This window comes from Bombina bombina, chromosome 2 (genome assembly GCF_027579735.1).
Source record: "Bombina bombina isolate aBomBom1 chromosome 2, aBomBom1.pri, whole genome shotgun sequence".
NCBI lineage: Eukaryota > Metazoa > Chordata > Amphibia > Anura > Bombinatoridae > Bombina > Bombina bombina.
In genome coordinates, this window is record NC_069500.1 from 1,104,420,703 (window position 1) to 1,104,444,407 (window position 23,705).

A 23,705-nucleotide genomic window follows, 5' to 3' on the forward strand; every position below is an offset into this window, starting at 1 on the left:
TTACATTAAAGAGTTGAGAATTCTAGTTAAAGGGACAGTGAACCCCTTGTAATTACAAGACATGTCTGCTATGTTACTAAAAAAATAACATCAGTCAAGTATTAATGTTTTTAAAACAAATTAACATCCTTTTTCTGCAATTATTTTTAATAGCCAAACTCCACCCACTATTTTCTTTATTTTGAGAAGCCAGTCTGGGCTTTAGTCAGCAGACAACAAGGCTAGTCTACGGAAGCCCAGAGAGGCCATGCATTTTTATTAATTTTTTATCTTGTTATTTCAAAATAACAAGTTATTTCTCAAAATAACAAGTTGTTTTTTCGAGATAACAAGTTGTTTTTCTAAATAACAAAATTGTTTTCTCGCGGTAACAAGTTGTTTTTTTAAAAAAAAAAATTGTTTTCTCGCGGTAACAAGTTGTTTTTTCTAAATAACAAAATTGTTTTCTCGCGGTAACAAGTTGTTTTTCAAAATAACAAAATTGTTTTCTCGCGGTAACAAGTAATAACAAGATAAAAAATTAATAAAAATGCATGGCCTCTCTGGGCTTCCGTACTAGTCACTGTCAAGGTGCATTTATTTGCAGTTGTTATAGGTTTAAACCAATTAGGGACAGATATCTAGCAGAGTTAGCTTTAAAAAATCAGAATTTCAATTTCTGAGTACTACACATTGCTCAATTTTCATGGCTATTACATTAAAAGGGTGCAAAATAAATAATGAAACAATATTGCAAATTTTTCATTAATGCATAAACATTTTATATACAAATCTCAAGGTATTTACGCCCTTTAATACACTCTCCACAGTTTTGCTACCATCCCTTTTTTGTTACGAAACGTAAGAGGCTTAACCCTTTAGCGTCAATGTACACTATTTTATGTTTGTTTGGTGAAACTAAAGGCTTTCTATACTGTAATTATCTTCCGCGTAACATGACTGACACCGTCAACCTGATACTATGGGGCTCCGTAACAAATAAAGAAAAATCTTGTATTTACTTTTTTTCTAAAGAAGCCTTATTTTGCAACACCACCAGCCCAGGGTATTGATACAGAAATAAATCTTGAAATCGTCATAAAAAGGAAGCGATAGACAGCGAGCCAATCATATTGCTCAAGGAAGATTTGGGGGCGTGGAAAGTTTTTGCAGTCAAATGTTTTCCCGCGAAGCTTCCTGGTTTATAAAGGATCACGTGACATCAACATGGTGAGAAAAACCAGCAAGTTTTTCTATTTGTGTAGTGATGAATTTAGTTAATCGACAATATATTTCAGTATATATTATTATTATTTGCCCTTTTTTTGTGTTTTTTTTCCGTCTCCATTTTTAATTTTATTCACACATCTCATAGATCTGCACAGTCTTTACTACATCAGAATAGATTGCAGGACCTGCACTGTGCACTCTACATAGTGTGTGAGTTATGCAGGCAGCAGTAAAGAAAGAATAGCGAGTGTGTGGTTACACGGAGAGAGTTAAATGTAGGTTAAAGGGCCATACGAATGAATACAAATGACTACTCTAATTTTAACATCAGTCACACCCCTGCAAAGCACTGGTCCCGAGTGGAAACTGCTGGCGACCCAATTCGCAGCAAAAGTATGCATGACCCACTTGTGTGATTACCACTGGTGACCAGTAGGTCCTGCTTCGACCATCAGTGCTTTGTAACTACTGAGCTATACTACTATTTTTAACCCCCTTTTGCAGTGTTAAAATCACATGCCCTAATATATTAGAGTAATTATTTTGTCTTTATTATGGCCCGTTAAAGACAAAGGTTGTGGCGAGGCTTCCCTAAAAAGGGTTATGTTACGCTGAATGTTTCTAGCTTAAAGGGACAGTCAAGTCCAAAAAAAACTTTCATGTTTCAAATAGGGCATGTAATTTTAAACAACTTTCCAATTTACTTTTATCACCAATTTTGCTTTGTTCTTTTGGTATTCTTAGTTGAAAGCTAGACCTAGGAAGGCTCATATGATAATTTCTAAGCCCTTGAAGGCCGCCTCTAATCACATGCTTTTGTATTTGCTTTTCACAGCAGGGGAGAGCTAGTTCAGGTAAACCCTATAGATTACATTGTGAGCATGCCCGTTGATTGTGGCAGACACTGCACTAATTGGCTAAAATGAAAGTCAATAGATAATAAATAAAATGTCATGTGATCAGGGGGCTGTCAGAAGATGCTTAGATACAAGGTAATCACAGAGGTAAAAAGTATATTAATATAACAGTGTTGGTTATGCAAAACTGGGGAATGGGTAATAAAGGAATTATCTATCTTTTAAAACAACAAAAATTCTGGTGTTGACTGTCCCTTTAAATATGAAACAGCAGCAGTTAAATACCACAAATATCTTACTTTTTGTATTTTATTTTGAGGATATATTTGTTGGGTGGCCTCCTGTGTGCAGCGACCTCCTGAAGGACTAGGGTTTTAAAGGGACAGTTTAGTCAGAATTAAACTTTCATGATTCAGTTAGGGCATGCGAAAGCGAAACCTAGGTAGACTCATTCTAATTTCTAAGCCTTTGAAGGCCGCCTCTAATCTCACAGCATTTTGTCAGTTTATTGTTTTTTTTTACAGCTAGACTGTTGTGTGCCATATAGATAACACTGTACTCTCTCCCGTGGAGTTATGAGTGAACTTATTGGCTAAAATTCAAGTCTGTCAAAAGAACTGACATAAGGTGCAGTCAGCCTAGGCTTAGATACAAGGTAATCACAGAGCTAAAAAGTATATTAAAAGGACAGTTAACACCAAAAATGTTATTGTTTAAAAAGATAGTCCTTATCTCAGATCTTTTGACTTGCATTTCAGGCAATTAGTGCAGAGGCTTAAATAACTCCACTGGGGTGAGCACAATGTTATCTATATGACACACATGAACAAACATTTAACGTTATTAGCTATTCACAGCCAGACAGTGAGATAAGAGGTTGGCTGTAGAGTCTAATAAATCAGCCTATGAGCCTACCTAGGTTTAGCTTTTAACAAAAAATACCAAGAGAAAAAAAGCAAATTTGATAAGTAAACTGGAAAGTTGTATAAAATGATGTGCCTTATAACTGTTAGCTATGCAAAAATTGGGAAATGGGTAATAAAGGGATTATCTATCTTTTTAAACAACAATAATAATTTAGCAGTAGACTGTCCCTTTAATCATCACAGAAGAATCTACAGGTCTGGGTTCCTGGTCCCTAGCATTAATGAGTGGGTGGGGCAGATGACAAAACTGCTAGAAATGTTACCTTGTTCTTGCAGTCCACAATTGCTTTTGTCTAACAACAGATTATCTTCCGTTTACCACAAAGAATATTGAATTTGGTAATCATTTTGACATAATTGATTGAACATTATTACATTTTTTTTATGATTGATTATTAAAATAAAATGGATTGCAGTAGCAGACCCCAGTCACCTATACCTGTGTGTGCTGTAGCTTAGTAGGGGAGATCTGATGTGCGGTGGTGTCCATGTTTGTTCTGTAGATTACAGGAAAAGATGATAGGAAGGGGATGGCGAAGGGTGTCACCTATGGAGAAACCTGGACAAAACTCCAAGTCACAGGACAGTTTTGTGTTTAAACCTTCATTAAAGGAGACAGATTGCTGTGGCCATTTCTCTAAGTCCAGCTACAGTTTTTAGGTATCATAGCAATTAGGCACCACATTTTTGTGGTTGAGAGCAATATGTTAGTTATTTTATGTTTGCACAGTAATACCTGCAATTAAGCACTGCACCTTTGGAGAAGAGTGCGATATTCCAGTGTACAATATAGTAAGATGGCAAGCATCCAAAATAATAATATACATTTTAATTTTTTTTACAATGCTTTTTTAACTGTTAGGGGGTAAAAGGCCAATTATAGTTGAATAATTACATACTCAGTCTAATCTGCAAGCGCATGTAAATTTTAAGACTAGCAAACCTTTAATACTTTGCATACACAAAAAGAGAGAAGTGCTAAATCAGGGGACGAACAACAGCGTAATAGCTATTGCTATACATATTGCTAGGTTTCTAGGCACATTGGGCAACAGATCCACCTCGGGTTTAACTCCCACAAAGTGGTTAAACACATAGTAAAAGTACTACTCAGGATCCACAGAGCACTGCTTATCCTAAGTGGAAACTGCCGCTGATCCAATCAGCAGTGCTAACCACGAGGCCTAACTATTCGACTAGTGCAGCTGATTGGATCTGAACTGAGTACAAAGGAAAACATATGGTACCGGACTAACTGCACCCCATTGATGCATGATACATTCAGGAAGGTATATCCTGGGCAGATTTTAGAAATGGGGATCTAAGTTGTCCGTTACCAGAAATCTTCACACATTAAATAATAGGCTTTAGAAGAATTGCATACATATAGGCTTATAACAAGTATGTATCACTTTAGGTGAAAACGACTTAATCTCATAGAATGTGAGATGCAAACAGAATCCTCCAAGGTTTAAAGATATGTGCAGTGTACAGAATCCTGCTAAGTGTATTTATTTAGATGTGCTCTTACATATACTACATATAGTTCCCAGACTACACCATAGTATAATGTACATCTAGTAGACAACAGTAGAAGTGGAATTCAGAACAGCGCCTAGATCTGTTTACCTGCTGCACTATAAAGGACCCCCTAATAGGTCCTTGGGAGTTTAACAGTACAAAGAATTATAGGAGCGCCAATGAAGGCTAAAGTAAACTACAGGTACCTTAATATACAGATGACATAGAACGATGTCACCAATTAGATGAATCCAATAAGTTTAAAAAACAATATCCCCAATTTGGATGAATCGATAAAGTTCAAAAATATAACAGAAGAAGGAATAAAATATATCCTTTTTAAAAACACACACTGGGTTTAAAGTATAAAATTACAGTTTATTAATACAGTTTATTAATACGACCTGATCAGATGACTTCACTGATCACTACTTTATTTATAACATAGAGGTCACTTATAGCATAAGAAAACTACTATTCTGGTTTCGTACATCCAATTAGAGCTACTCTATATGAGCCTAAAATGTGCATAAAAGATGGTGATTGAAATAAAATAATATTGATGATGATTGGGATAGAGTAATATCAATTCTTAGGTGAATGTGCAACGGACACGCAAATCGTGAGAGAAAACAGAAAGAAAACAAATATATTCACTTGTGAAAAAAATGTACCATTAAATGTGTACCAAAAAATGTGTGTACAAAAAATATACCAAAAAATATATAAAAAATATATATATACCAAAAATATATATACAAAACGATCTAATACCGGTATGATCTGTGAATAAAATCAATACATAAAAATGTGAATTACCTATGTCTCTGAGAGACCAGGTGGATAACCAGAGCTGTCCTTAGCTGTTTTATCTAAGAACCAGGTTTTGGTTATATCAGAAGCTGTTAGTTTCCTAAACAAATTTCTGAATATTATAACTATCAAGAGCTGTAAGTTTCCTACACAAATTTCTAAATGCTATAAATATCACAATACAATATATGCCAGCATCTAGGAATGACATAAAAATAAAAAAGGAAATAATAAAACAATGTTTTGACACTATTAAAACCCAATTCAATGGGGGAGCAATGAAATGTTAAAAAGCAAAGTCCATAGTCCAATGATTATTAATCCAAATAACAGCCAAATGATGAAGATAATTCTTGGGTCCAAAGGTCTCCGGAAACCTGTTGAAAAAATATAAAGTGCACTAAACAAAGGGCTTAAAGGGACTTAGTCTAACAGGTAATAGACTCACCCAATAAGCTGATCCTGGTGATATATGAGCCTCACAAATCTCTCCAATGTCAACGCGTTTCGGCCCTGTGATGGATTGTCTTGAAAAAGGCCCCATCACAGGGCCGAAACGCGTTGACATTGGAGAGATTTGTGAGGCTCATATATCACCAGGATCAGCTTATTGGGTGAGTCTATTACCTGTTAGACTAAGTCCCTTTAAGCCCTTTGTTTAGTGCACTTTATATTTTTTCAACAGGTTTCCGGAGACCTTTGGACCCAAGAATTATCTTCATCATTTGGCTGTTATTTGGATTAATTAATCATTGGACTATGGACTTTGCTTTTTAACATTTCATTGCTCCCCCATTGAATTGGGTTTTAATAGTGTCAAAACATTGTTTTATTATTTCCTTTTTTATTTTTATGTCATTCCTAGATGCTGGCATATATTGTATTGTGATATTTATAGCATTTAGAAATTTGTGTAGGAAACTTACAGCTCTTGATAGTTATAATATTCAGAAATTTGTTTAGGAAACTGACAGCTTCTGATATAACCAAAACCTGGTTCTTAGATAAAACAGCTAAGGACAGCTCTGGTTATCCACCTGGTCTCTCAGAGACATAGGTAATTCACATTTTTATGTATTGATTTTATTCACAGATCATACCGGTATTAGATCGTTTTGTATATATATTTTTGGTATATATATATTTTTTATATTTTTTGTACACACATTTTTTGGTACACATTTAATGGTACATTTTTTTCACAAGTGAATATATTTGTTTTCTTTCTGTTTTTTCTCACGATTTGCGTGTCCGTTGCACATTCACCTAAGAATTGATATTACTCTATCCCAATCATCATCAATATTATTTTATTTCAATCACCATCTTTTATGCACATTTTAGGCTCATATAGAGTAGCTCTAATTGGATGTACGAAACCAGAATAGTAGTTTTCTTATGCTATAAGTGACCTCTATGTTATAAATAAAGTAGTGATCAGTGAAGTCATCTGATCAGGTCGTATTAATAAACTGTATTAATAAACTGTAATTTTATACTTTAAACCCAGTGTGTGTTTTTAAAAAGGATATATTTTATTCCTTCTTCTGTTATATTTTTGAACTTTATCGATTCATCCAAATTGGGGATATTGTTTTTTAAACTTATTGGATTCATCTAATTGGTGACATCGTTCTATGTCATCTGTATATTAAGGTACCTGTAGTTTACTTTAGCCTTCATTGGCGCTCCTATAATTCTTTGTACTAGTAGACAACAGTACTCATGTACATAGCACGCAGCAAACGTTTTAAAACATCCATCTACATAGAATTACTGTGTGTTGGCAACAAAGATGAGAGTGTGTACTTTTTATAAGCACATCTCCATTGTAGTCCTCCACCAAACATACAAAAAGCCACAAGTTCTTTACGCAGTCTCCTACTAAACAAACCGCCAGCCTGTGCTCAGAGCAGTATGTGTGTCACATGTTATGTGAGCAGATCCGCAATGCTTTTTTATCTAAATATTTTTTGATTGGATTTTCTATTTTTGACTAAATAAATTAATTTATTTTTGAAAACAGTACTGTAGTCCCTTGATTTATGTAGGTAAAATTATCTTCTAGTATATTTTTCTATAAATGTTAAACTATGCTCTTCATATCCAGTGAGTTTAAAGGGACATAAAACAGGTTGAGATCTGTGCGTATCCTAAAAGGACTAATTAATTAAATATAGTTTGCATAAAACATTTTTAAAAAATTGCTGGCAAGTATTTTAAAATAATTTTCAAAAATAAGCAAAATGAATTGCATAGCTAAGCTGCCTGGAGAAGCCAACTCCACCCCCCCGTCTTATCAGTGTTTAGACACAGGCATTGTGTGTATTTCACCTGAGTTCACAGCTTCTAGGCATGCTCCAGCAGATAATCCCTATGCATTTTTGCATTCTACCAAAACAACAATAGATATACCGTAGATACAGGCATAGAAGGAAATGTGTGGGGGGAGTTATAGCTTTACAATTCAGAAACTAAAAAGAAAGGGTTAATGGCGAGGCACTGCAGTTTAAATTTGCAGGTAAAGTAATAAAAGTACATATTATTATATTTTGTCTCTTGGAAGGGTCCTCCGTCTGCCCCATGCCTGCTGAGATTTTTTTATTCTAATATGCTGCGGGGCACAGCGAACCTGGAGGCAACCTGTAGCACCGTTCATTTGCTTTAATGCTCACCCACTGTAATGCTGTGCATACTCAATAGCTTCCTTAAAGCCGGCAGAGCAATGTGAATTTAGCTTGAAGAAAGCTACTGATTATGTACGCATCACAGTTGGTGTGCATTATAGCAAATGAACGGTGCTACAGGTCGCTTCCTGGTTGGATGTGCCCCGCAGCATGTTAGCATAAAACATCTGGGGCATAAGTTGGCCCTTCAAGGAGACAGAATAAAACTTCATTTTTAGATGTCATCAAGTGCTTCTGATTGCAAGTTAAAAGCCAGCACTTAGTTTGTTCATTAAACTCATTTCATACAATGCCTTGCAAAAGTATTCAACCCCCTTTGGCATTTTTCGTGTTTTGTTGCCTCACAACCTGGAATTAACATGTATTGTTTGAGGATTTGCAACATTTAATTTACAGAACATGCCCACAACTTTGAAGATTTTTTTTTTATTGTGAAGCAAAAAATAAATAGGACAAAATAACAGAAAAAGTCAATGTGCATAACTATTCACCCCCCTAAAGCCAATACTTTGTAGAGCCACCTTTTTGCGGAAATCACACCTCCAAGTTGCTTTGGATAAGTCCATATGAGCTTGCCACATCTTACCACTGGGATTTTTGCCCATTCCTCTTTGCAAAACTGCTCCAGCTCCTTCAAGTTGGATGGTTTGCGCTTGTAAACAGCAATCTTTAAGTCTGACCACAGATTTTCTATTGGATTGAGGTCTGGGCTTTGACTAGGCCATTCCAACACATTTACATGTTTCCCCTTAAACCACTCAAGTGTTGCTTTAGCAGTGTGTTTGGGGTCATTGTCCTGCTGGTAGGTGAACCTCCGTCCTAGCCTCAAATCACGCACAGAGTGGTACAGGTTTTGCTCAAGAATATCCCTGTATTTAGCACAATCCATCTTTCCCTCAACTCTGAACAGTTTCCCAGTCCCGGCTGCTGAAAAACATCCCCACAGGATGATGCTGCCACCACCATATTTCACTGTGGGGATGGTGTTCTTTGGGTTATTTGATGCGTTGGGTTTGCGCCAGACATAGCATTTTCTTTGATGGCCGAAAAGTTCAATTTTAGTCTCATCAGACCAGAACACCTTCCTCCATACATTTTGGGAGTCTCCCACATGCCTTTTCGCAAACTCAAAACGTGCCATTTTGTTTTTTGCTGAAAGTAATGGCTTTCTTCTGGCCACTCTGCCATAAAGCCCAACTCTATGGAGCGTACGGCTTTTTGTCATCCTATGTACAGATACTCCAGTCTCTTCTGTGGAACTCTGCAGCTCCTCCAGGGTTACCCTAGGTCTCTGTGCTGCCTCTCTGATTAATGCCCTCCTTGCCCGGTCCGTGAGTTTTGGTGGGCGGCCGTCTCTTGGCAGGTTTGCTGTTGTGCCATGTTCTTTCCATTTGGTTATGATAGATTTGATGGTGCTCCTGGGGATCATCAAAAATGTGGATATTTTTTTATAACCTAACACTGACTTGTAATTCTCAACAACATTGTCCCTTACTTGTTTCGAGAGTTCCTTGGTCTTCATGGCAGTGTTTGGTTAGTGGTGCCTCTTGCTTAGGTGTTGCAGCCTCTGGGGCCTTTCAAAAAAGGTGTGTATATGTAATGACAGATCATGTGACACTTAGATTGCACACAGGTGGACATCATTTCACTAATTATGTGACTGCTGAAGGTAATTGGTTGCACCAGAGCTTTTTATGAGCTTCATAACAAAAGGGGTGAATACATACGCACATGCCAATTTTCTGTTTTCTATTTCTAAAAAATAGTTTTATGTATATATTTTTCTCATTTCACTTCACCAACTTAGACTATTGTGTTCTGATCCATCACATAAAATTCAGATTAATAAAACATTGAACTTAAGGCTGTAATGTAACAAAATAGGTAAAAAGTCAAGGGGGGTGAATACTTTTGCAAGGCATTTTTATATTAACTGTCACTTTTAAGAGATTGCTAGTCTTAAAATGACACGCTCTGGGGGCGTGTCTAAGCCGTGGCCATGTTCAGACAGGAATTACAGTGGCTCTGATCCTAGTTTGCTATAGCTGGCATTTATCTTCATCCTAATACTGCATTTATGCCTGTAATTCTCATTATCTCACAATAAGAAGAATTGGGATCGTTTAATATGTGTATGGGTGAGACCAGTACATTAGAAGTGCCCAAATCATTGCATCTACCGGTGGCGGCCTATGTCACTTTTCTCATTTTCCATCTTAACCCTCCTAACGGCTGGACTCATGCCGGGTAAAGCAGTATTCATCTGCTGTGATTGACGAGATTCATCATACTAGCTATACTTCCTTACAACTAACTAGAGAGAAACGCAGATTACCGGGAACCGGAACATAAGAAATGAAACTCTTTCATAATGGCAGCTGGTATCATAGCATTACTAGAATTGATATCCGACAAAATGGAGGGTCATTTGACCTCCCTTATTGAGAGCTTGAGAGCAGAGGAGGATTGCATCATGGAGGCGCAAGATGATCTACGCAGTGCTTCTAAATCCTCCTGTGGGAATGAGCTTGCCCAAAGTATGCCACTTCTGGAGTCAGCGCATAGGGAGCTTAAAGGAGCTGATCGCAACTACGGGGGTGCTGATATACCTATCCCCCCAATTATCGAGCCTTGGTTTGTGAGTGCGGAGGAGGGGAGGTCACTTCAAGATCGGGAGGATGCGGCCGACCGCCCTCATCACAAGATGGACCAATATAGTGATCCGGAGCAGGCCTGGGCCTGCACAATCTCCTTAGTGAGTACTGGAGCTCCTCAGAAGATGATATCAAACCCTTGCTTTCTCCTCCGCTCCTTGCTCCAGGCGGTCTTTCCACGGATGAGTATTTTTTCCAGCTGGCACTATCTTTTTTGTCGCTCCAACCATCGATTTAATTGTTGCAGCTCTGCATCTGTGGCCTCTGGTATTGGGATAGGGTAACAACGTCCCTGCTCCTGCATACGCCACACATGAAAAGGACTGCATGATGCTGTTTATTGTGCTCATATATCCTAATGATGATTTAAGTTTGATATGTATGAGTATATGTTGAGTTTTGTTGACCCTGCATAATGGATATGAGGCGAAGCGCTGTTTACATAAGGATATTTAGCGTGCATGCTTTATTTTTTATATAACACTGTAAGTATATCCTGATTATCTTGATCCCTGTTCTTTCTGCTACATGTTAAAGCTGTTAACTTATCTGTTTAGTGTGTGCATTGCTGAGTTTAAAATTAGCTAACTACTCTAGCTCTCATTCTAGGTTTATTCTATGTACATAAGTAACTTTATATTTAACATGAAACCTCTGGTTATTTGTTTTTTGATACTACCATTTTTAGATGTTTAGATATTATATGTTAATGTGAGGATAGGCTGAAATGGAAGTATAGGCTAGTTTTTACAAGATATTGGGTTGATTTTCGCTCTTCATACCAGCTGCCATAACATTTCACTCCTCTTAAATATTGAGCGTGTTACCACCCATTATTATATGACCCACCACAAGTCCAAAATGTATTTTCATTCCCCTCTTAAACAAATGCAACCATTTCTTTAATTTTTTTTACAAAATATGGTTAGATATCATTCTTCTATTAGGCGACCTAATTAACCAGGGAGGTATGTTTGATTTTATAAATTTAAAAATGTAGGTATCATAACCTTTCAGATATATTGAGTATTCTGCAATAAGTTTGATTAGTCGGGTCTAAAACGTTTAGCTTGAACCTTATAAATGTTATTAAGTCATGTTAACCATCGGGTTGTTCATATATTCTAGCACTGTTGATTTTTTTTTTTTCCTTTTATTTCTCATGAGCAAGCTGTTACATATATGTGAAACCGATCTGTCATTGCTGTAACTGTAATGTTATGCTAAATACCTTAATAGAAACGTTTGATTGATAAAAAAAAAAGACACGCTCTAAAAAAATTAGAGCATGTCATTCTTTTACTACAATGGCCTTATATACATTAAAGTGATAGTAAATCCTAATGGTTTTGAAACGCTAGGATTTACCAGTGCTAGAAATAAAATACTTCACGCTGAAAATTCCTTTATTTGCTGAGCACCTTAGGCCTCCCACGGCAGAACACAATTTTTTTCAATGAGGTGACGTTTCCACCTTTTAGCCAATAGCTGTGCGGGTTAATTGGCGCTGTATGGCTAGCACACTATTGGCTAACATCACCTCATTGATAAAATAGCGCTCTTCCGTGGGCCATCTGAGGCGTTCAGCGTGGCAAACTCTGCAGGCAATTAAAGGAACTTTCAGCATGTTTTTTATTTGTAGCACTGGTGAATCCTAGTGTTTCAAAATGCTCTGATTTACTATCACTTTTGACATTAACTTATCTGAAGCTTACGTACAAAAAGCCACTTACGTTAAACAAGTCTAAAATTCTATTGTTTTTTTTTTTTAAGTATTGTTTTACAAACCTTAAGCAAATCATTGTTACTTTTCTTTTCTTTCAGTCTAAAAAAAGAGGTCTTAGTGTGGAAGAAAAAAGAGTTCGGATGATGGAAATATTTTTTGAGACTGTAAGTTTTGTTAGTTCATTGCAGGGTGTCCATAAAAGAACATTGTACATCAAATTACTACGATATAGAATAAAGTATTCTTAGCAAAGGTTATACTAAGAATAATATGAAGAGGTATTTAACCCCTTAACGACCGAGGACGTGCAGGGTACGTCCTCAAAAAAAAAGACAGTTAACGCCTGAGGACGTACCCTGCACGTCCTCGGTGTGGAAAGCAGCTGGTAGCGATCCTGCTCGCTTCCAGCTGCTTTCCGGTTATTGCAGTGATGCCTCGATATCGAGGCATCCTGCAATAACCATTTGTAGCCATCCGATGCAGAGAGAGCCACTCTGTGGCCCTCTCTGCACCGGACATTAACGGCTAGGTTTGTGGGTGGATAGGAGCCGGTGTGGGAGGCGGGTGGCGGCCATCGATGGCCCTGGATGATGCTGAGGGGGGCGGGATCGGGGGCGCGCACGGGCGTGCACGGGAGGGTGGGGGCGGGCGCATGCACAGGGAGGGAGCGGGTGGGAACCGCTGCACTACAGAAAAAGTAGCAGTAAAATTTACAAAAAAGGGGAAATAAAGTTGGAAATAAAAAGATCAGGCAGGTGGTGGGGGTTGGTCTGTGGGGGAAGCTACACTACAGAAACTAAAAATAAAAACAAAAAAAAAACCTTTTTATTTTGCAAAATGGGTACTGGCAGACAGCTGCCAGTACCCAAGATGGCCCCCAATAAGGCAGATGGGGAGGATTAGAGAGCTGTTTGGGGGGATCAGGGAGGTTGGGGGCTAAGGGGGGATGCTACACCCCCAGCATATGTAAATATGCATTAAAAAAATAAAAAAATAAAATAACCTTTTATTTTAGTACTGGCAGACTTTCTGCCAGTACTTAAGATGGCGGAGACAATTGTGGGGTGGGGGAGGGAAGGGAGCTGTTTGGGAGGGATCAGGGGGTCTGATGTGTCAGGTGGGAGGCTGATCTCTACACTAAAGCTAAAATTAACCCTGCAAGCTCCCTACAAACTACCTAATTAACCCCTTCACTGCTAGCCATAATACACGTGTGATGCGCAGCAGCATTTAGCGGCCTTCTAATTACCAGAAAGCAACGCCAAAGTCATATATGTCTGCTATTTCTGAACAAAGGGGATCCCAGAGAAGCATTTACAACCATTTGTGCCATAATTGCACAAGCTATTTGTAAATCATTTCAGTGAGAAACCTAAAATTGTGAAAAATTCAACGTTTTTTTTAATTTGATCGCATTTAGCGGTAAAATGGTGGCATGCAATATACCAAAATGGGCCTAGATCAATACTTTGGGTTGTCTGCTACACTAAAGCTAAAATTAACCCTACAAGCTCCCTAATTAACCCCTGCACTACTGGGCATAATACACGTGTGGTGCGCAGCGGCATTTAGCGGCCTTCTAATTACCAAAAAGCAATGCCAAAGCCATATATGTCTGCTATTTCTGAACAAAGGGGATCCCAGAGAAAAATTTACAACCATTTATGCCATAATTGCACAAGCTGTTTGTAAATAATTTCAGTGAGAAACCGAAAGTTTGTGAAAAAGTGAACGATTTTTTGTATTTGATCGCATTTGGCGGTGAAATGGTGGCATGAAATATACCAAAATTGGCCTAGATCAATACTTTGGGATGTCTTCTAAAAAAATATATATACATGTCAAGGGATATTCAGGGATTCCTGAAAGATATGTCCCAATGTAACTAGCGCTAATCTTGAATAAAATGGTTTGGAAATAGCAAAGTGCTACTTGTATTTATGGCCCTATAACTTGCAAAAAAAAGGAAAGAACATGTAAACATTGGGTATTTCTAAACTCAGGACAAAATTTAGAAAATATTTAGCATAGGTGTTTTTTGGTGATTGTAGATGTGTAACAGATTTTGGGGGTCAAAGTTAGAAAAAGTGTTTTTTTTCTATTTTTTTTCTCATATTTTATAAACATTTTTATCATAAATTATAAGATATGATGAAAGTAATGGTATCTTTGGAAAGTCCATTTAATGGCGAGAAAAACGGTATATAATATGTGTGGGTACAGTAAATGAGCAAGAGGAAAATTACAGCTAAACACAAACACCACAAAAATGTAAAAATAGCCTTGGTCCCAAACGGACAGAAAATGGAAAAGTGCTGTGGTCATTAAGGGGTTAAAGTTTGTGTCCATAAAACAATGTAACCTATGTAACTAGTGCAACCAGTTTTGAGTGTTAAATTACAGGAAAAGGATATAAAATAAAGTGTGTATCATTTTTTCCTACACATAATCACAATCTAGCACAAACTTAAAGTGTCTAATGCCCTTAAATAATATATATGGGCTGGAAGCAATGTCATTTTCATGACAAAAAACATGCAAATGTTTGAGGTATAGATGTAAACAAAGCAGTCATAATAATAATCTGTTAGTTTTATAAGTCAGAATGGCCTGCAATGCTGGAAATAGTTAAACAGTGTCTGCATAAGGCCTAAATTATTGCTGTATGTTATACTGGAGGCACCAGCTTGGGGCTGAAATTTGACACAAGATATATTTGTATATAATTCACATGGGATATTATGACGTCTCACAATATGCTACTACATGGCAGCCAGAATGGATTTACTCATTAATAGGGAACATGACCATTCATGAAATTTCTCATTACATTTTTAATATTGTTATTGTAGTTAATAATAATAATGACTGAGCTTCAGAATTGTGCAAGAAATAGCCATTTAAATTGTAGTTTAATGTCAGACCTGATAGCAGAGCTTAACACATGTATTACTAGCAGAAATGAAGAGCCAGCTGAGCCTCCATGGCTCCTGGGATTTGTTAAACCCAGCATTAAAGTATTAAAAAAAAAAGGTTGCTGTAGGTAATAACAACCCTGCATAACGGGGTATACTTAAAGCCACATGTGCAACCTCCATTGGTGTATGCGATTTGAATGGATCACACTGTAGACTCTTACTGGAGAATCTCAGGTGTAAGCCGAGCTCCACTTTGGCAGTAAGCTCTCCTAAGGTTAATCATTGCTTGACAAGGCATCATCCTTAGGCAGTTGTACCTTGTGTAGTGTAAGGGTAATGACTTGTGAAATAACCAGACATCTAGCTAAGCTGAATCTAGATCCCTCCCATAGCTCGGTACATATTGCAGAATGAGTCCAGCTGCAATAGGGAGATGAAGGACAGTTAAAAACACATATGTCCATTATTGATTCAAGTAATAAAATAACTCATAGGGTTTAGAGATAGAAGAGTACTACCAGATTACAATATATATACTCATCTAACACTAAATATGAAATCTGTGTTAAAGGTACTGTTTTGTATGCTTTATTTTCAATTTTAAAGGGACAGTCTAGTCAAAAATAAACTTTCATGATTCAAATAGGTCATGTAATTTTAAACAACTTTCCAGTTTACTTTAATCAACAAATCTGCTTTATTCTCTTGGTATTCTTTGTTGAAAGCTAAATCTAGGTAGGCTCATACGCTAATTTTTAAGCCCTTGAAGGTCTCCTCTTATCTGAATGCATTTGACAGTTTTTCACAGCTCAAGTACTGTCCCTTTTTTAAGCAGATTATTGAACAGTTGGGTTTATTTTACTCCATGTTTATTCACTTTTAGTTCATCTTTGTTCCAAACATTTTCATAGTTGTAAGAACATTTGTGTTTTGCTGTGACAAAAAATGTCTAAACTGAATATTTTTTATTCACAGAAAGATGTATTCCAATTAAAAGATTTGGAGAAAATTGCACCCAAAGAAAAAGGAATTAGTAAGTGTGCGATAGGAGTAGAAATCCAGCCAAGATGAGAACATAAATTTATGTTTATCATTTTATTCTACAAATTCTGTCTGTTGCTTTATTTAATGTCTTTCTGTTCACCATATTAATTTGCGCAACTTTAAAGGGACATGAAACCCCCAAAAATATTTAATTATTCAGATAGAGAATACAATTTTAAACAACTTCCTAATTCACTTCTATTAGCTAATTTGTTTCATTCTCTTGATATCATTTTTTTAAGGAGTAGCAATGCACTTCTGGTTTCTAACTGAACACATGGGTGAGCCAATGACAATCAGGGTGTGTATGTATATATGTGTATGTATGTGTGTGTGTGTGTGTGTATATATATATATATATATATATATATATATATATATATATATATATATATATATATATATATATATATATATATATATATATATATATATACATACAGGTGGCCCTCGTTTTACAACGGTTCAATTTACACCGGACTGCTATTGCAAAGCATTGAGAAGCAGTGCATTTATTAAAATAGCCAGTAGGTGGAGCTGTCCGCGTGTGTTGCAGCAAAGCCAAGCAAGCTGAAATTAATCAGTTTAACCAGATCTGAGCTGTCGAGCAGATTTCAAAGGAACAAGATCTTCTTGTCTATAAATCAGGCCAGATTGGAAGCATAGAAAGAACTGTTTGCAGAAAAATGCAAGTGAAGTCTGTGTTGTGTGATTATTTTATTAGGTTTATAATGCTGTTTAGCAAATGTTTTTGTTCATTTAACTTAGTTTAATTATATATTCTGTGTTGTGTGATTCTTTTATTAGGTATATAATGCTGTTTAGCATTTAAAGTCTTCATTTCAAAGCTTTAAAAATAATGTACTAGGTGTTACTTATGACAATTTTGAGAGGGGCCTGGAACCTATCTCCCTCACTTCCCATTGACTTACATTATAAACTGGGTTTCAATTTACAACCATTCCTTCTGGAACCTAACCCCGGCGTAAACTGAGGGCTACCTGTATATATAATGCAGCCACCAATCAGCAGCTAGAACCTAGGTTCTTTGCTGCTCCTGAACTTACCAAGATAAACCTTTTAGCATAGGATAACAAGAGAAGGAAGCAAATTAAATAATATAAATAAATTGAAAAGTTGTTTAAAATTGTATTCTCTATCTGAATCATGAAAGACTTTTTTGGACTTCTTGTCCCTTTTAAGACGTAAGATAAATGGCCTCACAAAACTCTAAATGCGCCTCTCTTAATCACTGAAATGAGGGGCTAAGTCAAGCGTCATATTTTGTTTAAAAGTACCCAGAAATAATGATTCAGTCAAAGAAAATCACATCCTGTGCATTAATCGCAATCTTATTTGGCCAAAATATGGTAATAAACACCCTTTTTATGTAGAAGTTTGTTTTTTCTTACTATTCAATCAGTTTCTTAGTTATCTTTCTGTATAAGTGGGAAGGGATGAATCATTAAAATACTCTTCATTTTTTTTTTTGGGGGGGGGGGGAGTTGAAATGTTATTGTGTCTGTGTATATGTGTACATTATTTATATAATAATATAATAAAAGCAAACTCTTCTGCACAATCCTGAACCAGAGAATATTAAAACTTCTAATAAACAGCAGAACCCTGCACAGGAGTCAACTAGGGTTCCTCCCTAAACAGAGAACCACAGACTACTTCTTCACATTGCAAGCTACCACTAACAAGCATGTTTTGTGGACTTCAAAAAAGCATTTGACACAATCTGGCACCCTGGCCTATACATGAAACTACTGCAAAGTGGAATTGGTGGGAAGACATATGACATAATAAAGACCATGTATTCATCCCTCAAGTGTAAAGTAAAAACAACTACAAACAAACAGCTAGATTACGAGTTATGCACGCTATAGGGAAATTAATGAACGCAACAAAAGTTGCGTTATTTAACCCTCTATAGCGCAGCCATTACAAGTTTTCAAACAGCCGGCTTGTGCTTTTAAGCTCCATACTGCACAAAATACAAGAGCTGTTTTGACATGCTTGTGCGCGCTTTCCCCATAGACATCAAGCGGGAGAGAGGGTCTGAAAAAAGTCTAACGCCTGCAATTGCGGAATAAAAGGCTCCGTAACGCAGCCCCATTGATGTCTATGGGGAGAATAAAAAACACCCTAACATAAACCCCACGTCTGAACACCCCTAAACCGCCAGCCCCCCACATCTCAATAACCTAAATTAAACTATATTAACCCCTAACGTAACCCTAAACCTAACACCCCCTAGCTTTAACATAATTTAAAATCGAGCTAAATTAAAGTTACAATTATTAACTAAATTATTCCTCTTTAAAACTAACCTGTGAACTAAAACCTAACCTGCACTTACACTAAAAAACCAAACATTACAAAAAATAAAAAAAACTTACAATTACAAAAAATAACTAACGAAATTATACAAAACAATAAATATTATTCCTATTCTTAAACCCTTTAAAAAAAAAAAAAAAAAGAAAGAAAAAAAAACCTCCCAAAATAAAAACCCCCCATAATCTATAATAAACTACCAAGGGCCCTTAAAAGGGCATTTTGGGGGCCCTTAAAAGGGCCTTTTGTAGGTCATTGCCCTAAAGTTAACAGCTCTTTCTCTTGTTAAGTGTATCCAGTCCACGGATCATCCATTTCTTGTGGGATATTCTCCTTCCCAACAGGAAGTTGCAAGAGGATCACCCACAGCAGAGCTGCTATATAGCTCCTCCCCTCACTGCCATATCCAGTCATTCTCTTGCAACTCTCAACAAAGATGGACGTAGTAAGAGGAGAGTGGTGTATTATAGTTAGTTTTTTAACTTCAATCAAAAGTTTGTTATTTTTAAATGGTACCGGAGTGTACTGTTTTATCTCAGGCAGCATTAGAAGAAGAATCTGCCTGTGATTTCTATGATCTTAGCAGAAGTAACTAAGATCCACTGCCGTTATCACATGTTCGGAGGAGTGAGGTAACTTCAGAGGGGGAATGGCGTGCAGGTTTTCCTGCAATAAGGTATGTGCAGTTAACATTTTTCTAGGGATGGAATTTGCTAGAAAATGCTGCTGATACCGGATTAATGTAAGTTAAGCCTTAAATGCAGTGATAGCGACTGGTATCAGGCTTATTAATAGAGATACATACTCTTATAAAAGTGTAATATAAAACATTTGCTGGCATGTTAATCTTTTGTATATATGTTTGGTGACAAAACTTATTGGGGCCTAGTTTTTTCCACATGGCTGGCTTGATTTTTGCCTAGAAACAGTTTCCTGAGGCTTTCCACTGTTGTAATATGAGTGGGAGGGGCCTATTTTAGCGCTTTTCTGCGCATCTAGAATTACAGACAGAGACACTCAGCTTCCTTCTGCATGATACAGGACATCTCTGAAGGGCTCAAAAGGCTTCAAAAGTCGTGTTTGAGGAGGGTAACAACCACAGTAGACCTGTGGCAGTTGTTGTGACTGTGTTTTAAAAACGTTTTTGTCATTTATTATTCCGTTTTTGGTATTAAGGGGTTAATCATCCATTTGCAAGTGGGTGCAATGCTCTGCTAACTTGTTACATGCACTGTAAAAATTTCGTTAGTGTAACTGCCTTTTTTCACTGTTATTTCAAATTTTGTCAAAATTTGTTTCTCTTAAAGGCACAGTAACGTTTTTTTATATTGCTTGTTAACTTGGTTTAAAGTGTTTTCCAAGCTTGCTAGTCTGTACAAACATGTCTGACACAGAGGACACTACTTGTTCATTATGTTTAAAAGCCATGGTGGAGCCCCATAGGAGAATGTGTACTAAATGTATTGATTTCACCTTAAACAGTAAAGATCAGTCTTTATCTATAAAAGAATTGTCACCAGAGGGTTCTGTTGAGGGGGAAGTTATGCCGACTAACTCTCCCCACGTGTCGGACCCTTCGCCTCCCGCTCAAGGGACGCACGCTAATATGGCGCCAAGTACATCAGGGACGCCCATAGCGATTACTTTGCAGGACATGGCTGCAATCATGAATAATACCCTGTCAGAGGTATTAGCCAAATTGCCTGAATTGAGAGGCAAGCGCGATAGCTCTGGGCTTAGACGAGATACAGAGCACGTAGATGCTGTAAGAGCCATGTCTGATACTGCGTCACAATATGCAGAACCTGAGGACGGAGAGCTTCAGTCTGTGGGTGACGTCTCTGAATCGGGGAGACCTGATTCAGAGATTTCTAATTTTAAATTTAAGCTTGAGAACCTCCGTGTATTGCTTGGGGAGGTATTAGCTGCTCTGAATGACTGTGACACAATTGCAGTGCCAGAGAAATTGTGTAGACTGGATAAATACTATGCAGTGCCGGTGAGTACTGATGTTTTTCCAATACCTAAAAGGCTTACAGAAATTATTAGTAAGGAGTGGGATAGACCCGGTGTGCCCTTTTCCCCACCTCCTATATTTAGAAAAATGTTTCCAATAGATGCCACTACACAGGACTTATGGCAGACAGTCCCTAAGGTGGAGGGAGCAGTTTCTATTTTAGCAAAGCGTACCACTATCCCGGTTGAGGACAGTTGTGCTTTTTCAGATCCAATGGATAAAAAATTAGAGGGTTACCTTAAGAAAATGTTTATTCAGCAAGGTTTTATTTTACAGCCCCTTGCATGCATTGCGCCTGTCACTGCTGCGGCGGCGTTCTGGTTTGGGGCCCTGGAAGAGGCCATCCATACAGCTCCATTGACTGAAATTATTGACAAGCTTAGAACACTTAAGCTAGCTAACTCATTTGTTTCTGATGCCATTGTTCATTTGACTAAACTAACGGCTAAGAATTCCGGATTCGCCATCCAGGCGCGTAGGGCGCTATGGCTTAAATCCTGGTCAGCTGATGTGACTTCAAAGTCTAAATTACTCAACATTCCTTTCAAGGGGCAGACCTTATTCGGGCCTGGTTTGAAAGAAATTATTGCTGACATTACTGGAGGTAAGGGTCATACCCTTCCTCAGGACAGGGCCAAATCAAGGGCCAAACAGTCTAATTTTCGTGCCTTTCGAAATTTCAAGGCAGGTGCAGCATCAACTTCCTCCGCTTCAAAACAAGAGGGAACTTTTGCTCAATCCAAGCAGGCCTGGAAACCTAACCAGTCCTGGAACAAGGGCAAGCAGGCCAGAAAGCCTGCTGCTGCCTCTAAGACAGCATGAAGGAGCGGCCCCCTATCCGACAACGGATCTAGTAGGGGGCAGACTCTCTCTTCGCCCAGGCGTGGGCAAGAGATGTTCAGGATCCCTGGGCGTTGGAGATCATATCTCAGGGATATCTTCTGGACTTCAAAGCTTCTCCTCCACAAGGGAGATTTCACCTTTCAAGATTATCTGCAAACCAGATAAAGAAAGAGGCATTCCTAAGCTGCGTACAAGACCTCCTTGTGATGGGAGTGATCCATCCAGTTCCGCGGACGGAACAAGGACAGGGGTTTTATTCAAATCTGTTTGTGGTTCCCAAAAAAGAGGGAACCTTCAGACCAATTTTGGATCTAAAGATCCTAAACAAATTCCTCAGAGTTCCATCATTCAAGATGGAAATTATTTGAACCATTTTACCCATGATCCAAGAGGGTCAGTACATGACCACAGTGGACTTAAAGGATGCCTACCTTCACATTTCGATTCAGAAGAATCATCATCGGTTCCTGAGGTTTGCCTTTCTAGACAGGCATTACCAATTTGTAGCTCTTCCATTCGGGTTAGCTACAGCCCCAAGAATTTTTACAAAGGTTCTGGGCTCACTTCTGGCGGTCCTAAGACCGCTCGGCATAGCGGTGGCTCCTTACCTAGACGACATCCTGATACAGGCGTCAAGCTTTCAAATTGCCAAGTCTCATACAGAGATAGTTCTGGAATTCCTGAGGTCGCATGGGTGGAAAGTGAACGAAGAAAAGAGTTCTCTATCTCCTCTCACAAGGGTTTCCTTCCTAGGGACTCTAATAGATTCTATAGAAATGAAAATTTACCTGACGGAGTCCAGGTTATCAAAACTTCTAAATGCTTGCCGTGTTCTTCACTCCATTCCGCGCCCCACGGTGGCTCAGTGCATGGAAGTAATCGGCTTAATGGTAGCGGCGATGGACATAGTGCCATTTGCGCGCCTGCATCTCAGACCGCTGCAATTATGCATGCTCAGTCAGTGGAATGGGGATTACACAGATTTGTCCCCTCTACTAAATCTGGATCAGGAAACCAGAGATTCTCTTCTCTGGTGGTTATCTCGGGTCCATCTGTCCAAAGGTATGACCTTTCGCAGGCCAGATTGGACCATTGTAACAACAGATGCCAGCCTTCTAGGTTGGGGTGCAGTCTGGAACTCCCTGAAGGCTCAGGGTTCATGGACTCAGGAGGAGAAACTCCTCCCAATAAATATTCTGGAGTTAAGAGCAATATTCAATGCTCTTATAGCTTGGCCTCAGTTAGCAACACTGAGGTTCATCAGATTTCAGTCGGACAACATCACGACTGTGGCCTACATCAACCATCAAGGGGGAACCAGGAGTTCCCTAGCGATGTCAGAAGTCTCCAAGATAATTCGCTGGGCAGAGACTCACTCTTGCCACCTGTCAGCGATCCATATCCCAGGTGTAGAGAACTGGGAGGCGGATTTTCTAAGTCGTCATACTTTTCATCCGGGGAGTGGGAACTCCATCCGGAGGTGTTTGCTCAAGTGGTTCTCCGTTGGGGCAAACCAGAACTGGATCTCATGGCGTATCGCCAGAACGCCAAGCTTCCTTGTTACGGATCCAGGTCCAGGGACCCAGAAGCGGCACTGATAGATGCTCTAGCAGCGCCTTGGTTCTTCAACCTGGCTTATGTGTTTCCACCGTTTCCTCTGCTCCCTCGTCTAATTGCCAAAATCAAACAGGAGAGAGCATCGGTGATATTGATAGCGCCTGCGTGGCCACGCAGGACCTGGTATGCAGACATAGTGGACATGTCATCCTTTCCACCATGGACTCTGGCTCTGAGATAAGACCTTCTAATACAAGGTCCTTTCAATCATCCGAATCTACTTTCTCTGAGACTGACTGCATGGAGATTGAACGCTTGATCCTATCAAAGCGTGGCTTCTCCGAGTCAGTAATTGATACCTTAATACAGGCACGAAAGCCTGTCACCAGGAAAATTTACCACAAGATATGGCGTAAATATCTTCATTGGTGTGAATCCAAGAATTACTCATGGAGTAGGGTTAGGATTCCTAGGATATTGTCCTTCCTCCAAGAGGGTTTGGACAAAGGATTATCAGCTAGTTCTTTAAAGGGACATATTTCTGCTCTGTCTATTCTTTTACACAAGCGTCTGGCAGAAGTTCCAGACGT

General features: G+C 38.3%; 1 protein-coding gene across 1 annotated transcript in view; it reads left to right on the forward strand.

Annotated features, from left to right (window-relative positions):
- Positions 1 to 1,200: 1,200 nt before the first annotated feature.
- Positions 1,201 to 23,705, forward strand: part of MND1 (meiotic nuclear divisions 1) — a 484,477-nt gene continuing 461,972 nt past the window's right edge. Inside the window, exons 1-3 of the mRNA XM_053703752.1 lie at positions 1,201 to 1,209; positions 12,492 to 12,557; positions 16,287 to 16,344. Of these exons, the coding sequence (XP_053559727.1) occupies positions 1,207 to 1,209; positions 12,492 to 12,557; positions 16,287 to 16,344 (127 nt within the window). The 5' untranslated portion in view covers positions 1,201 to 1,206. The remainder of the gene's footprint in view (positions 1,210 to 12,491; positions 12,558 to 16,286; positions 16,345 to 23,705) is intronic.